Source organism: Paroedura picta, chromosome 10 (assembly GCF_049243985.1).
Source record: "Paroedura picta isolate Pp20150507F chromosome 10, Ppicta_v3.0, whole genome shotgun sequence".
NCBI lineage: Eukaryota > Metazoa > Chordata > Lepidosauria > Squamata > Gekkonidae > Paroedura > Paroedura picta.
Window position 1 is genome coordinate 85836655 of NC_135378.1, and position 16479 is coordinate 85853133.

At 51.8% G+C, this 16479-nt stretch overlaps 1 protein-coding gene across 4 annotated transcripts in view; it reads right to left on the reverse strand.

Annotated features, from left to right (window-relative positions):
* ALMS1 (ALMS1 centrosome and basal body associated protein) overlaps positions 1 to 16479 on the reverse strand; it is a 72372-nt gene that overhangs the window by 11444 nt on the left and 44449 nt on the right. For all 4 annotated transcript variants that reach the window (XM_077301229.1, XM_077301230.1, XM_077301228.1 and 1 more), the window contains exons 10-14: positions 14706 to 14831; positions 12400 to 12570; positions 9122 to 10296; positions 4291 to 4408; positions 1205 to 1441 (exon numbers count right to left, since the gene is read on the reverse strand). In XM_077301229.1, the coding sequence (XP_077157344.1) occupies positions 1205 to 1441; positions 4291 to 4408; positions 9122 to 10296; positions 12400 to 12570; positions 14706 to 14831 (1827 nt within the window). The remainder of the gene's footprint in view (positions 1 to 1204; positions 1442 to 4290; positions 4409 to 9121; positions 10297 to 12399; positions 12571 to 14705; positions 14832 to 16479) is intronic.

Below are 16479 nucleotides of genomic sequence, written 5' to 3' on the forward strand. Positions count from 1 at the left end.
AAAATATGCCAGCTACTGGACCTGGCACCAAAAATGCACCTAAAGTTCAGAAGCAGAGGTGGCAGCATTTCTCCCATGCATGTCCCCCTCCCCTTAATTTAAGACGCACCCCCCCCTCACCCAGACAATGTTCACTTTCTGCTTATCTTTCTGTGCATAAGGCAAATTCTGTGCCAGCCTGCATGCTCTCCTGCTGGCGCTCCCCTCCCTCCCACAAAAAGGCATCATCTCGTTTCTCCCGCCTTAGTACACGGTTTTGTTTTTTTTAACTGTCACGTTGGACGTCATTTGGGTCAGTTTTGAAAATCATCTTCACCCCTTTCCCACCCAGGGCTCTGCCAGGTCAATCTGCCTCTCAGTAGCATCAAGCCTCTGAGCCCACTGGCCAGTGGGACTTCTGCAAGAGCGGAAAAGACAACCGAGAGCGTTCACCAAGAGTCCAAACTCTCAGCGATCCGCAGGGCCTACAAAACGGAGCTCTTTCACCAGGTCTACGGTTGAGGCCGGGGTCAGTGAGGAAGATCGAGCCCCCCTCCCCCCCCCCGGTGTTAAGCAACAGCTGAGTCATCTTAACCCCCCTTCCTCTCCCTCTAGAGGTAGGGATGGGTGGGGTGATATTCTGCCATGTTCTCTTTTCTATTGTGATTTTGTTTGGGATTTTCCTGTCTTTTTAATGGGGGTTTTAATGGGTTTTATCGGATATCCGTAACCCGCCACGAGCCGGCTCTGGGAGTGGCGGGGAATAAATTTAATACTTTAAGCCACCAACAAATGCCAAAACTCACGTGTGACTTGATGAGACATAATTATTGCCCTCACCTGGATGGCTAAGGCTAGCCCAAACTCTGCAAGTCCTTGGAAGCTAAGCAGGACTTTAGACGGGAGAACACCAAGGGATCACTACGCAGAGGCAAACAACCTCTCCCATTTCTTGCCTTGGCCGGGGTCTCACCAGGCCTTGGAAGCTAAGCAGGGCCAGCCACGGTTGGTACTTGGAGGGGAGACCAGCCAGGAACTCCGCAACGGCAGCGTAGAGGCAGGCGACAGAAAACCCCTTGGCTTGAAAACCTACCGGGTTGCCATAACTCAGTCGTGACTTCACAGCTGAAACAAAACCAACGCTAGCCATAGAGGGTAGGTAGATTGAATTCTCAGTAATGCAAAGCCCTTCCCGTTCACAAAAGACACAGGAGCCGTCAGAGACCTTGAAGCCACTTCAGCTTGTTCTGCGCGGTCCTTCTCTCTGTGAGCCAGCCACTCGGCGGTCTCTTCGGCTTGCCCTTCAGCCCGGAGAGCGGCCTGTCTGGCCGAGTCGGCTTGTCCTCCTTCTCGTTCCAGCGATCTCCCTGCAGCTTCGTCTGGCTGGAGGTCGGCGTGGGGAAAGTCAAGCCAACGTCTCGAGTGTGCTTCTTCGTCGCGCTGTTCACGATCTCAAAGTCTCCTGCGGCGAGAATGAAAACAAGGACAGATCTCAGCGTGGCGGAAAGCGAGGACACCGAGATCTCTGGCAACAGCTCGAGACAGCCACAGCGTCTCCTAAGCGTGACCCCATCTTGCAAAGGGGCTAGGCATTTAAGAAGAGGCGAGTTATAGTTCAGTGGTGGAGCCTCTGTCTGGCATGCACAAGGCCCCAGGTTCAATCCCCGGCATCTCCAGTTCAAAGGACCAGGCAGCACGTAAAGTGTTACGGGGGAATGAACAGCCACAAAATGGCTGCTGCAGTTTGCCTTCAGTGACACAATGTAAACTACCCCAAGCCCACTTGTAGGGAGGGGGGCAGTATAAAAGCCAAATTATAAATAACAGGAATAACACAGGAATTATGAATAAACAGGAATTATAAATAACAGGCTTCCTCGAGAGGTGGTGGGTTCTCCATCTTTGGAGAGCCATCTGACGGAGAGGCTGATTCTGGGAAGGTTCAAGGGGGTGGCAGGTGACAGTGGATGAGAGAGAGGGTTGTGAGTGTCCTGCATAGTGCAGGGGGTTGGACTAGATGACCCAAGAGGTCCCTTCCCACTCTAGGATTCCTTGTGCTGAGGAGGCAGCTGCTGCCAAAGCAAAGTTTTTAAGACTCCGCACTGTCTATCAAACGTCCAATGACCAATCAGAAGCCTCGCTTGAAAAAAGCCCCAGCTGCCACCGCCCACTTTCGGAAAATCCTTGGCAGGTGCCAGAAAGAGGGGGACAGGTGCCAGGGGCATTATGTTGGGGACCCCTGCAGGAGACACTACTGACCTTGATGAGCTGATGGCTGTATATTCAATATAAGTCAGCTTTCTTTGTGTTCAAGGAACACTGGCCTAGAGCCATGACATTACCGAGCTGAAGCAATAACGTGGAGACCCGACCATCCCAAATTAACTTTGAGCGGGCCGTTGCCCACGGAGAACATCTCTTAAAGCAGAAAGCAATTAACTGCTCCCATCACGCACATATGATAAAGCCAATGGACAAATAAGCTTCAAAGCCATTTTGTTTCCTTTTGTTCACACAGCACTTTATAAAACCCAAATTAAATCTGCGGGTGGGGGTGGGGGAGAGTCTGAACATCCATTAATTCCTGACACTTATAATGCTTCTTTCCTGTTCTTAGGGGGGGAGGGCAGGGGGGGAGTGCAGCTAATCCAAAATTAGCAGGGCCTGAACCGGAATATTAGTACAAACACAACAGAATGAGGTTTCGGGAGAAGAGTCCTGCCAAGGTAATTGGAAGTTTATTTGGACACAGCCGCTTCGATGGCAATTCATTACCTCCAGAAATTAAAAAAAGGCAAAACCTTGCATTTTCATGTGAAATGAATCCTGTACCCAAAAGACGGAGAATGCGTCTAGCGCAGAAAGCTGTGCGCTGGAATCAGATTATGAGCTAGGTGGCAAACATTATGATCCATGCACATAACAAACACGCACAGTTCTGTTATTATGATAATTAACATATGCCAAAACTCATTCGCACAAAGGGATGGCGCTGGGCCAAGGCACAGCTGTTGGGCATATTGTGGTTCATTCTGGAGTATTTTTATTCTGGAATTGCTGACGCCAAAAACGAAATCCCTGCTTCCCAGGCATTAAAACGAGCTTTGAAGGGAGATTTGGGAAGCTAGCGTGTTCAGCCTCTTTTCAACTGCCTTTTGGTTTGAAAGCCACCCTCACCCCCCAAAAATGGGTGCTCTCACCCGGCGTTCCTGGACTCAGAGCCGGAAGGCACTATCAGCAGGGACCTTCCAGTCCAGGGAATAGAATATTGGTTGCTGTCAGTTTCCCCAGCTGTGTGGTCATGATCTGGTCAATTTAAACCCTGACATTTCTCCAGTAATTGTGGCTGGCATCTTCAGAGGTAGGACTTGGCAAGACGGGAATCCCACCAGGCCAAAATGTGGAGTGTGTGACCAGTCGCTGGACATTTTATTTACTTCTTTGGGCAGGGGGTAACATTCCTCTCTTATCTGGGAACTAGGATGTCATTTTCATGTGTCTGGGTGGAGTTCATTAGAAAGTCCTTTAGTCAAGGCCTTGCCTGTCTTATCTGATGAACTTCTGCACAATGTTTTTAGTCCCGTGGCTTTTTAATTCCAGTGTTTTTTAGGGCTGCCAGCCAGAGTTACTGGCAAAATGCCGTGGATTAAAACTACCGGACCATGGCCACACAGCCTGGAAAACCCACAACAGCCCACTGACTTCAGCCTTGAAAGCCTTCGACAATTCACTGAACGGCATTATACTTTGGTTGTCCTGCTGACAGCATTTGGCCCTGAAGCAAATTGGAAATTACGCATGAACCAAGAGGTGAGGCTGCTCCACAGCTGTATTTCATAGGTCTTGCCCCAAGACAGATGCCACAGCATAAGCAGAGAGGAAAAGTTCACCACGTCTAATACAAAGCAGAAAATGGCCTCTGAGCAGGTGAACGAAGGCTTATTTGAAGTAGGTTTCGTTGAAGTAGCTCCAGAGTCTCGGCTACCCTTGGAAGTGGGGAAAATACACTGTGGGAGACCAAGAGGATCTACCTGCCTTGTGATTTTTCAGGAGACCCCAGTTAGAAAGCCCACCGTGTGAACAAAAGCGGCATCTGCAGATACTGAAGCAGCCAATAAGCAGAGGAGAGGCCTTGTTCTGTGGAGCTCCAGGCTCCAGTGAGAAGATCACAGCAGTAAAAGTGTTCAAGACAGAAAACGCTCTGCAAAACACTGGCCGGCACAAAGCCCCCCCCCCCCCCAGCCTCTGCAGATGAACTCCTTCAAGAGGAGCCTACAGGGAGGAGGAGTCTGGATTGGGGGAGCTACTCACCTGCCTGCACGGCCTTATTCAACATCCGCGTGGTGCGCTTGTTCGTGAGCGCACAGCTCGGCCCTCGGGAGCTGCCAGGGGTGGAAACGGAGTCTGAGGAACTGACCGGATACGTGGCCTAGAACGGAGGGAGAGGCACATTTAGGAGGCTCTCTGAGGATTTCAGGCCAATCTGTCACCATCTGGGGAGGGCTCTTTGCTCTCTCACGCCACATGTACTCCAGAAAGCCATTCAGTTACCCTGTTGAGCTACATGCCCATCAGCCATCCTACAGGCTACATCCTCTGCGGTCCCCACCGGACAGAGATTCTTCGATTTGAATCCAGATCAAATCCAACTGCAGGTACAAACTCAGCGTCTCCCCTTCTCTTCCCAGATCTGAAGATGTGACTTTACCGCCCCCTCCTCTTCAGGTGGAGGTCTTTCACAGAGGCCAGGATTGAACTGAGGAACTTCTGCATGCCAAGCAGAGGTTCTACCCCTGAGTCATGAGAACTACCCAGGGTGTTTTTCTCCAGGTTGTTGGGAACCCCATTTCAGATGAGCAATTCATCAAGGTCAGTATTGCCTGCTCAGATTGGCAGTGACTCTCCAGGGTTTCAGGCAAAGGTCTTCTGCACCCCCCACTGCCTGAATGAATTTGGGACCATCCACTTGCCCAAACAAATGCTCCTCAACTGAGCCACAGCCCTCCCCGGAAACCCTTACAAGCGATCTTGCAGTCCAGACGGCATCTCCCCATGTTGTAGCCAGACAATCAACTCTTTGACATCAAACTGTGGTGAAATTATTGTGAAGGGAATTCAGAGAGGGCACGGAGGCTGACAGGTCATTAATTCCAGAAGAGCTGCAGGAATCGGGTTGTTTTTGCTGAAGCCAGAGGAAAGGCCCGGCGGCGTCTTAAGAGGGTCACCCTCTTCTTAAGGAATGGGCTTTATGCCGCAAAAGCCTTTCTCCAGTGGGCTCCAGAGGCAATATATTTGGCTGGTCTTTCAAGGTGCCAGAGGACTCATGGCCTTGACAAACAAGAATTTATCAGCATGTTCAGCGTGTGGACCGAAACTGACTTTTTAAAAGCAATAGGGCGACTCATAAGATGGCTCTGTAAACACAGGCAGATTGTGAGGGGGTGGGCCGGAGGGACTGGGTGGGCCCTTTTCTTGCATGCCCAGGGAAATGCCAACTGCCATTTTGGTCCCGGGAAGTGAATTTCCTCCAGGTCACTGAGCAACAATTCCAGTTTTCTGGTGGTGGTGGTGGTGGAGGGGGCGGATTTGTGAGCTTCCGGCATTGTTCACTGGATTGGACTAGATGAACCTGGAGGTCCCTTCCAACTCCATGATTCAATAATTCTAAGAGGCCTGCTGGATCAGGCCAGTGGTCCATCTAGTCCAGCATCCCATCTCACACAGTGGCCAACTACTTCCTCTGGAGGGCCAACAAGAGAGAAGAGAGGCTGAGGCCTTCCCCTGATGCTGCTTCCTGGCACTGGGATACAAAGCTTGGCGGCCTCTGAGCATGGAGGTTCTCTTTGGTCACCATGACTAGTACCTTCTGAAAGACCTCTTCCTCCATGAAATCTGTCTCACTATCTAATCCCCTTTTAAAGCTGTTTAAGCCTGTGGCCACCGCTCCATTCTCAGGCACCCTTCGTGATTAAAATGTGCTTAGATGGAGGGCAGGTAAAAAAAGAATTAATCCAGGAATACCATGGACTGAGTTACAGAGACCTGAAGCACTGTGCAAGCAGGAAGAGCATGGTGGCTTTAAAAAGCCAAATTTAAAAAGATCAGGAAGGAGATGATGTGAAAGAGATGCTAGTCAGAGCAGACAATGCTAACCCGGATGGATCAATGCCAGCTCTGTGGAAGAGCCTCAGCCTGGCAGGCAGGAGGTCCAGGGTTCAGTCCCCAGCATTCCCAGTTAAAAGGATCCAGTAGTAGGTGATGGGAAACACCTTTGCCTAAGACAGGGGTAGTCAAACTGCGGCCCTCCAGATGTCCATGGACTACAATTCCCATTAGCCCCTGCCAGCGTTCGCTGGCAGGGGCTCATAGGAATTGTAGTCCATGGACATCTGGAGGGCCGCAGTTTGACTACCCCTGGCCTAAGAGAGCTGCTGCCGGTCAGAGCGGACAATACTGACTGTGATAGACTAGAGGCAGGATTCAGCACCAGGCAGCTTCATCGCTTTAACTGTGGCAAGGAATAACAGGTTCTTACCTTCTCCTAACACGGCAAGAAGTTATCACAACAAAGCTGGTTGTTATTTCTTTCTTTTTTTTAAGAATTAGGGAACACAGCACTCGTTTCTGCTTGGACTGCGGTAAGCGACGCTCCACTGATAACTTTTAATACCAGATCAAAGTCACACCACGAAGAAGAGGAAGCGCGCCCATGTACCCTCGTGGGTCTCTGCGGATCGAGCGAGTGAGGAAATGTCGCTTTCCCCATTTCAAGCGCCTTAATTCAATTAGGAAGCAGACAGGCGTGGAACGATCCCTCGTCTGGGAGGGGGGGGGAATCGATTACAGCTTCTAAAAGTTCAACGGGAAATTCACAGCAGCTACCAACACCTCCTTGGAGAGCAGGGGCAATTCCGGTAGGCAGCCCAGGAGGCAAGCAATCCTCACTTTGCGCACAAGAGCAAATTACAGGACTAAGTGAGCCAGCTGGCTTTACCCTTTCCCTTGCCCTGGAAGCCTGCAGCCTTCACCCTTTCTTAGAATCATAGAATAACAGAGTTGGAAGGGACCTTGTGGGTCATCTAGTCATGTGTCACTAAAAAAAACACCCCAAACAGGGGCAGAAGTAGGAGTTGAATTCATTCATTCGTTCGTTCGTTCGTTCGTTCGTTAATTCATTCATTCATTCTCATATACCGATCTTATTTTATTTATTTAGATTTTTATACCACCCCTTCCATACGGCTCTGGGCAGTTTACTTAGAACGTCATAGGGTAGTTACAGAACGCCATAACAAATATATCAACTGAAACCGTATTTCAACTGGAGCAGAGCCCTTAGGTAGGTCAGATTATTCAGTCACGGAAGGGGGTCTCTGAGGGAGGCGGGACCAGCAGATGTTGTTGGGTCGGTCGGTGTCAACCCAATGGCTGGCGGAGGAGCTCCCTTTTGCAGGCCCTGCAGAGCTGTGGAAGTTCCGGCAGGGCCCTGATCTCTTATGGGAGCTCCTTCCACCAGGTGGGGGCCACGACCGAGAAGGCTCTGGCCCTGGTTGAGGTCTGACATGCTTCTTTGGGTGTGCCTCTGATGAATGGTCCAGTCAGGAGGGCGTCTCTCCGTGACCTTAACTCCTGGGCAGGAACACATGGGAGAAGAGTGTATCCGTGCCGAGAGGAGCAGGAGGCAAGCAGATGTGCCACACTCCTGGTTGTGAAGAGCTCATGGAAGCAAAGCTTCTCTCTGGCGTCTGCTCTGGCGAGGCACTCTCAATTGAAGACCCACTTGTAGGACTAGAGGATTAGAGGCTCTTTCCCCAGGGGCTTGTCTCCATACCCACGCAAGCCTCTAATTACCTTTCTGTAAAGCAATACATTTATTTAATAAGCAGCAGCCTGGATAGTCCAGACTAGCTTGTCGGAGCTTTGGGGCCAATCGGGGCCAGCCCCGGTGCGTCCTTGGACGGGAGATCACACCTGGGGAGACAGAGGTTGCCCTGCAGAGGCAGCCAGGGGCAGCCCCCCTCTGCTCTGATCTCTTGACTTGAAACCCCTCCCTAAAGGGTCGCCATAAGTCAGCTGAGACCTGACAGCACCGACTGATTATGTTTATTGATATCCAGCCCCACCTTTGTGACCAGCGTCCTTGACATCAAGGCCAGGGAAAGTGATGGGAAATAGCCCTGCAGTTTTGGAGCTGCTATAAAGAACTCTCTATGCAACTACTCGAATGCAGGAGCCCTGGGCTCAAAGGGGCGAGGAGATGCTGGGAACAGACTCTGCGCCCCGAGATGAACACTGCCAGGGAGCTCCAGGATGCCTGGGTTTCGGGGGCCAGATGATGAGTCCCACTGGTTACCCCGTCAGGGGTAATTCATGTTTTAAGGTTTTATTGATATTTGTCAATGTTTGTGCTGCTGCTGTACACTGCCCTGAGCTGCTAGGAAGGGCAGTATGCAAATTAAATAAGACCATTAAGTAAAAATCCTCTCTTAAACCGTAAGCCCAGGCAGTGTCCCCAGCAAGCTTCTCTTCCCGGGTAGCTGGATAGCGCAAGCCGCCCCAGGGCCAACGCTGCCTAGTATTTGGATGGGAGGCCTGCAAGGAACACGGAGGTGGGCAGTGGCAAAACCACCTCAGAACATCTCTTGCCTGGCTACCTAACAAACCTAGGATCTTCTGGCTACACGACACAGAACACAGACTGACAGACACACACAACAGTCTCCTCTGTAACACCCATATTCTTGGGGAGAGGCTGCTAATAAGGAGGCCGGGCGATTCTACTATTTTATTTTACTGTTCTCTTTTATGGTCATTTCATTGTTTTATTTCCATTATTTCGACATGATATATACACTGCCCCAAGACGCCCGGGCTGAGAGGGATGGTCCTACAGGTCTAATTCTAAATTAATAATTTAACCTTTTTGGTTCCTTGATCTTTTGGTTATTTCCTCCTTTTTTTCCCCTTGGCCACAGAGAGAAAGCGTACCAGGCTGGCGATGGCTACTCTTGCTCCCCAAAGCAGCTCCCCCCCCCTTCTTCAAATCCAAACCTAGTCTCTCCTGCTCTCTCCCCTATTGTGTCGCTTAGCCTCAAGACTAGCAGCTGCCAGCCTCCCCCGGGGGGGTCTGCTGACGACCTACCTGCGTGCCTTTTCTCTTGTGCTCAGGCCGAGCTGTCGGCGGGGGGTCCCCTCCCGGGGCTCTCCTGCTCCCCTTGGCCCGCTTTTCGGAGCGGCTCCTCTGCAGGCTGATGGCGGAGTACAGCTGGGACAGCTTGGGAGACACACGCACCCTGTCGTGCCCGAAAGCCCGGATCAGCCGGGCCGTGTCGATGCTGGACACGGAGCCGCTCACCTCGGTGGGAGGGGCGGTCTCCTCCTGGGTCGCCGCCTCCGATTCGGAAGTGCTGACGTCCGTTAACACGCTGGAGCCTTTGCTGGGCCTGGCCTCGGAAGAGGTTCCGCTGAGGGTCTCCGAGTGCAGACTTTGCTCTGAGACTCTCTGGGGGCGGCCGGCAGCTTTGGTGTTGCCGCTCAGGTGCCTCCTGGATTTGGACAGCCTCGAATCGTCGGTGGCATCGTGACTCTCTTCCTCTCGGGCTGCCAGATTACTTCTGCTCCCCTGGGTTTTCCGGTGAGATCGGACCTTGTGGGGCTCTCTCCTCCTCCCTTTCTCTTGGACGCTGTTCGGCTCGTCCTCGGCGGGCGTCAGCGAGAGCCGGACCGGGTTCTGAAGGAGTCGGGCCAGCCGATCGAGTCGCTCAACTAGAGAGAGCTCGTTCGGGTCGCTGCCGGGGTCCCGTTGCTGCTGACGACGCTCTAAGTACTTAGACCAGAGTTCATCCAAGCTGTCGGTGGAACGAGCCGTCTGCCTGGGTGGGAGTGCGGCCACCTGGCGCTCTTGGAAGCGGCTGCCCAGAAGGGGAAGTTCTTTGGCCACCTGCTGCCCGGCATTCTTGGCATCAGGCTGGGCTTCATTTCTTGGGGAATCCCTTGCGTGAGTCTCCATAATGGGCAGCTCCTGAATCAAACTGGCATCCGGTTCGGGGACCAGTGGGGAAAACCTCTGCTGCCCAGTGGGTTGCTGCAGAGAGAAAGGGGGCTGGCCCCTCTCCAACATTCCCTTGTACTGGAGGACGTCTCGTGAAGGGGGCGCTGGGTGCTCGGGGGCCACAGACTGCTCCAAGGCCTCGCTCCCAGCATGGAAGTCAAGTTCGTGCTGCAGGGGCACTGGATGGTGGAGGTAGAACTGAGCAGACCTGAAGACAGAATGGGTGGCCTGAACGGACTCCAGGGGATCTCTGGCTTTGGAACTTTCTGAAAAAGAGAGGAGGAAACAAGTTGTAAAAGCAGATCGGAAGAGCCCTGCTGGGTCAGACCAGGGGTCCATCTAGTCCAGCATCCTGTCTCATTCCCTCTGGACAGCCAACCACAGGACACAGAGAGGTCTTCTGCCTCCTGGCTTTGGGATTTAGATGTTGACTGCATTTAGCCCCCATACCTTTCATTTCCTTTAGTGAGTAGCCACCAATGTGCCCCTCCTCCATTAATATGTCTCATTCCTTCTCAAAGCCATCTATGCTGGGGACTGTCACTATAACCGCAGGCAATGAATTCCACATTTTTATCATTGTCTCTGAACGTGGAAGTTCCATTTCATCCCCAGAGCTAGTCGCCTAATCCCTAATCTCAAGGAACTCCACTAAAACAGCCTCACACTCAGTTTGGGAAATGTGACTTCTGAATGCAGCTTTCCCATTGGCGGTTATTAATCTTGCATTTACCGAGTTAATGAACTAAGCAGGGGGAAAGCAGACCCCGGAGGAACGGCGTGTGCCTCCCACCACAGAAAGGGAGATGAAGCACAGTCTGCCGATTGGCTGCCCGAGGCACTTGCGGCCTGGGGCCTCCCCCGCTTATTAATTGCCGTAATTATATTGCTGTGCTGTGACCGGCATCTTCGGAACGCTGAACAGTGCGATTAATTCTCCTTAGCGGGATAAATAGCGGCTTGCAGGAGAGAAAGCCGACACTTGGGGATTCTCCCTTCAGGAAAGGTGCAGGAGCACTCACTTCTGGAGACACGCGGTACAAGACAGGCCCTGGAATTATTCTCAGATCCATTTCTCGGAGTTCGCAGGGCACCCTCTCAGATCACCCTCTCACTGGCAGTCTTCAAGCAAAGGTTGGATACACACTTTTCTTGGATGCTTTAGGATGCTTAGGGCTGATCCTGCGTTGAGCAGGGGGTTGGACTAGATGGCCTGTATGGCCCCTTCCAACTCTATGATTCTATGATTCTGCATTGAGCAGGGGGTTGGACTAGATGGCCTGTGTGGCCCCTTCCAACTCTATGATTCCATGATCACCCAGTCAATTGCAGTCCTCGGAAGGCCAAATTTCCTGCCCACTTTCCTAGAACATGGGTCTCCAGTCCATGGGCAGTCTACGGTGGGGCACTATGGAGCGCCTAGGCTGCTTCGGTGATTGTGGAAGCCAGAGGCGGCCAGCGCTGTGGTGTGGAGCAGGCGCAAAGCTCTGCACCTGCATGCGGGCGGCAGCTGGTGTGCCGGCACCGCCCCTCCCCTCTGTGGCGCTGGCCGCCTCGCTGGCCGATCAAAGCAGCCAAGGCACGCTGAAGCATCCAACCCGACAGGCACCTTTGAAATTGCAGCGCAGCGTGATGTGGGGGCTGCCAGAAAATGGCTGCTGCGGGAGGCGGAGCCAGCCACACGACGGATGCCGCAGCCGATTTTCAGCCACGTGGTCAAGGCCCTTGCAATGTGGCGGCAGAGGTTTTTAAAAACAGGCAGACAATCTAATCTCTAACGACCAACCGGAAGTCTTGACGCTTCCTTCTTGATGCGAGGAGAAGTCCGGCAGCCGGAGCAGCACAAAAAAAGGATTTGCTGGCATGTCCAGGGGGGGGAGGGAGGAAAAGGCTTAGTCACATGGACAGGGCCCAAAGGAAACTTCATTCTTAAATTTTATTTTCCATTACACCAGGGGTAGTCAACCTGCGGTCCTCCAGATGTCCATGGACTACAATTCCCATGAGCCCCTGCCAGCTTTTGCTGGCAGGGGCTCATGGGAATTGTAGTCCATGGACATCTGGACATCTGGAGGACCGCAGGTTGACTACCCCTTGCACTACACTATGTCTTTTTATCCAGAATTTTTCCATACTTTCGCAAGAGCACCACCACACGTGGGAAAAAAGAGGCCGTGCCGATTCCTGATAACGTTGCCGCCACGGCACAAGGAGCTCCGCGGCATGAATGAAGGCAGGCCGAGGCGGCCATTTTGCAGCCGCCATGTTGTGGCAGCGCCCCCCCACACAATGCCCGAATTCCAAAGGCCGGATGAAGAAGGTCGGGGACCCTGACGCTGGAGGAAGGGAGAGAACTACCGAATCCTCACCTTGGATGCGATCCTGGTCGGCTGTCTTCCCTTCTGTCCACGCAGCCTTGGGTGCCCCCCGCTTGCTGTAGATCCCCTCTTGGTGCTTCATGGCTACTGCCTCCTGCGGGCTCTCGTGCCTTGAGCCGAGCGCCTGGGTCGGGAATTCCGGGGGGACGGCGTCGTTTGACCCTGTCGGGAAAGAAAAGGGTCGGAGGGGGTCCAGCAGAGCTGCACAACGAAGCACAGCTATCGAATTAGAAAGGTCCATCTGACGCAGACCCCATACCGGTGCCGTAAGCGGGCAGCTGCCTCGGAGCAAAATGTTCTCTGAGGGAGTCTCGGTGACACAGACACGGGCCGAGGCACAAACAATTATAATGCAGCAACAACAGCAGCATCTTATCAATATTTCATCCCCTACAGCCTTCCGAAACCCTTTGACTGACAACCCGGCAGAAGTTAAAAACAGAAGAAGAAGGCCCTCCTCTGACTCTGAATTCAGCTGGACCTTGGCAACCGCAAACCGGGTTTAATTCCCCTCTCTTCCTCTGCGTGCAGCCAGCTGAGTGGCCTCGAGCTAGTCAGAGTCCTGATAGTGCTGTTCTCTCAAGGCAGTCCTGCCAGAGCTCTCTCAGCCCCAGCTACCTCGCAGGGTGTCTGTTGTGGGGAGAGGAAGGGAAAGGTGTTTGTAAGCCTGGGATTCTCTGTAAGCTCTGGGATTCATTTGGGCAGTGGAAAGCGGGATATAAAAAAACAGCTCTTCTTCTAACCTAAAAGAGAGCTAAGGTAGGCCGCTTAAAGGCTTTCTGCACAGCTTCATGCTGTGCTATGCTTCAGATCACATTACAGCCGGGTATAAGGCACTACTCTTCTACTTCTGGCTGACCGATTTAAAATATTTATAACCTGCCTAATCCGCAAAGCGTCCCTACAAACCCAGCATAACGAGCCCTGACGGAACTGTTGTCTTAACGGCAGATCTGGTAGTCCAACCGACTCCAGTGGGCCTAAACACAGAAGACCAGAAGTTTGGAAACCAAATAAGAGGCCTGTATGTAAAACGGGAACCCAAATACAAAGACACTGAAAGCAGCCGTTTAAGGGCCCTTTAGAAGCCAATCAATAAATCAACCACCGCTAAATTACAAGTGAGAGCTAACCAAAGTCTGCCAGTAGGAATGAGGAAAGTAGAAATGCAATCAGGAAATAAAAGAATCCATGTAAAAACGAAATATTTTAAAAACTGCCTTCTGACATCCGACAGGCAGCAGCAGCAGCAGAATTGGTTTTTATAACCCCCCTTTTCTCTACTCAAAGGAGTCTCAAAGCGGCTTACAATCACCTTCCTCTCCCCACAGCAGACAACCTGTGAGGTAGGTGGGGTGGAGAGATCGGAGAGAACAGCTCTAATAGGACTCTGACTAGCCTAAGGTCACCCAGCTGGCTGTATGTGGAGTAGTGGGGAGTCAAACCCAGCTCTCCAAATTAAAGGCTGAAAACTCTTGACCACTATACCACGCTGGCTCTCAAAGAAATAGAAAGAGGCTTCCGATTTTCTCTACGACATAAGTAAAATTAAACTTATTGCTCTAGAGCAGGGGTAGTCAAACTGTGGCCCTCCAGATATCCATGGACTACAATTCCCATGAGCCCCTGCCAGCGAATGCTATTTACAAAAGACAAAAGCTCTCTCTAAATTTCCTTTTTAATGTCATTAGAATGCCCCATTACCTGGAGGGCCCAAACTGGGCGTAGAGGTCAGATGCAAATGTGATAAACCAATAAATAAAGGCAACAGTTCATCTGAGGTTTCCAGCCAGCAAAGCAACAGGACACTTCAGCAAAGGGGCTGGCTGTCCCGAAGCTTTCAAAGGCAGCCGGTTGACGGTCAGTGTCAAGAACGCCTGGCTGTGCCTGGTGCCACCTTCCCACTGAAGTTTCTTCCCCATTCATGAGCATGAAGATTTCCTGGAAATCTGTGGGGTTCCAATGGACCCAAATTGAAGCCCCAAAAGGATATTTTTTCCATACCTGTTCCTGACCTTCCTTTCACGTCCTATCTGTGGTGAACAACTTCTGTGCTTCAACCTTCTAATTTTAAAACAACATTTCATGCCAAGAACCAATGATTCAGTGCTCCAAACCGGTTACCTCCTCCCCAGCCGTTATGAATCTCGGTTATCTCCATTCGGCTCTGTTCAGACCTTCTTCCGCTTTAGGCAAACTCACCTTCGGCCAGCCCCACCCCACCCCACCCATCGTGCACACAAGACCAGGGCATCCAGCCGCTTCAGTGCCCTTTCCAAAAAGACCGTAGGAAGTACCGGAGTGCGTGCTCTCCACGGTGGTCTCTGACCTGACTCGGGACAGTCGGAGCGTTTCCTTGGGACACGGGACGTAGTACATTTCGGAGCTCCCCAGTGGCTTGTAGGGCAGCAGGAGAGGCTTACCTGCAGGTTCGGAGAGCAAAGTGGGTCAGAAATCTAATGGATGGATTAATAAATAAATAGAAGATAGAAAGATAGAAAGAAAGAGGGAGGCAGGCAGGCAGGCAGGAAGGAGAGAATAATCAGTCCAGGATTGAAAGAAGGAAGGAAGGAAGGAAGGAAGGAAGGGAGGGAGGGAGGGAGGGAGGGAGGGAGGGAGGAAGGAAGGAAGGAAGGAAGGAAGGAAGGAAGGAAGGAAGGAAGGAAGGAAGGAAAGGAGGGAGGGAGGGAGGGAGGGAGGGAGGGAGGGAGGGAGGAAGGAAGGAAGGAAGGAAGGAAGGAAGGAAGGAAGGAAGGAAGGAAGGAAGGAAGGAAGGAAGGAAGGAAAGGAAGGGAGGAAGGAAGGGAGGGAGGGAGGGAGGGAGGAAGGAAGGCAGTTGTGCGGAGAACATTAAATCTGTATTTATAGTACCCTAGAGTTCAAATGGGCCATACAGGCCATCTAGTCCAAACCCCTAACGCCTCTATGATAAACCCACAGTTCTGAGGCCAGACGCCTACTCCCAATGGCCCAGTTTGGCCATGAAGGGGAAGTTCTATACAAGCTAAGAGGGAAGACAGATGGCCCTTCCCTGAGCAGTCTACTGCAGTGCTTCCAACCCAAAGAATCTGCGAAAACAGATAAAACCCTTTAAATCCAAGTCAAAGCAGGGCTCCTGGAGTTCTGGCCCCACGGGGGGACCACCTGATGGCCCCTGGGGTTTGGCCACTGGGTGCCACTGAGTATTGGACTGATCCAACATGGCTTCTCTTATGTTCTTATCCTTTTTAGGAAACGTATATAATGCTCATTGTGTCATCTGAATATTTATGCTATGCAAACTGTCCTTTCTGCTGCTTCCAGACTTCTGAAATTCCTAATGAATACCCCATATTTAGGACTGTACAGGCTCACTATGAGTCATGCCCCTTGAGTCCCCCTAGGAGAATGAAGCCTATAAATACATGGAAAAAATAAGAAGAATTCTGCTTATAGGTCCGAATAACCTTCCAGGAGAAGGGAAGCTTCTCTGACAAGAGATGTGATGGAAAATGAGCGAAGCCACGGGACCAGGGTTATTTGTGGGATTAAAAAAGGAACCAAATTTCAGCTAACAGGACGGATATTTTGATGCATGAAACAACAAAGAGGCTTCCAGAGCGACCAAGAAGACAAGATGGATTTTTTTGTACCTCTCTTTTCACTACCTGAAGGAGTCTCAAAGCACCTTTCCCACTGTGAGGCAGGTAGGGCTGAGAGAACCCTGAGAGAACTGCTCTGCAAGAACAGCTCTACTAGGACTGCGACTGGCTCAAGGTCCCCCAGCTGGCTGTGTGTGGAGGCGTGGGGAATCAAACCGTCTCTCCAGATGAAAGGCTGCTGTACTTAACCAGGGCACCCCGCTGTCTCACTCATAAAGCTGCTTTCACGGCAGAAGCTGTCCTTCCTTCCCGACTGTCTGCTCTGATCAGCACCAGCCTCCTCAGGCCCCAGTGCCAGAACCCTGGAAGGAAGCATCACTGTTTTCACTTCCCCCGACGTGACAGCCAGCGTGACCCAGCTGGTCTCTTGGGCCCAGGAAGGGCCAGCATCTGATTGCAGCTCGTTCAAGAGACTTTATCTCCGTTCCCC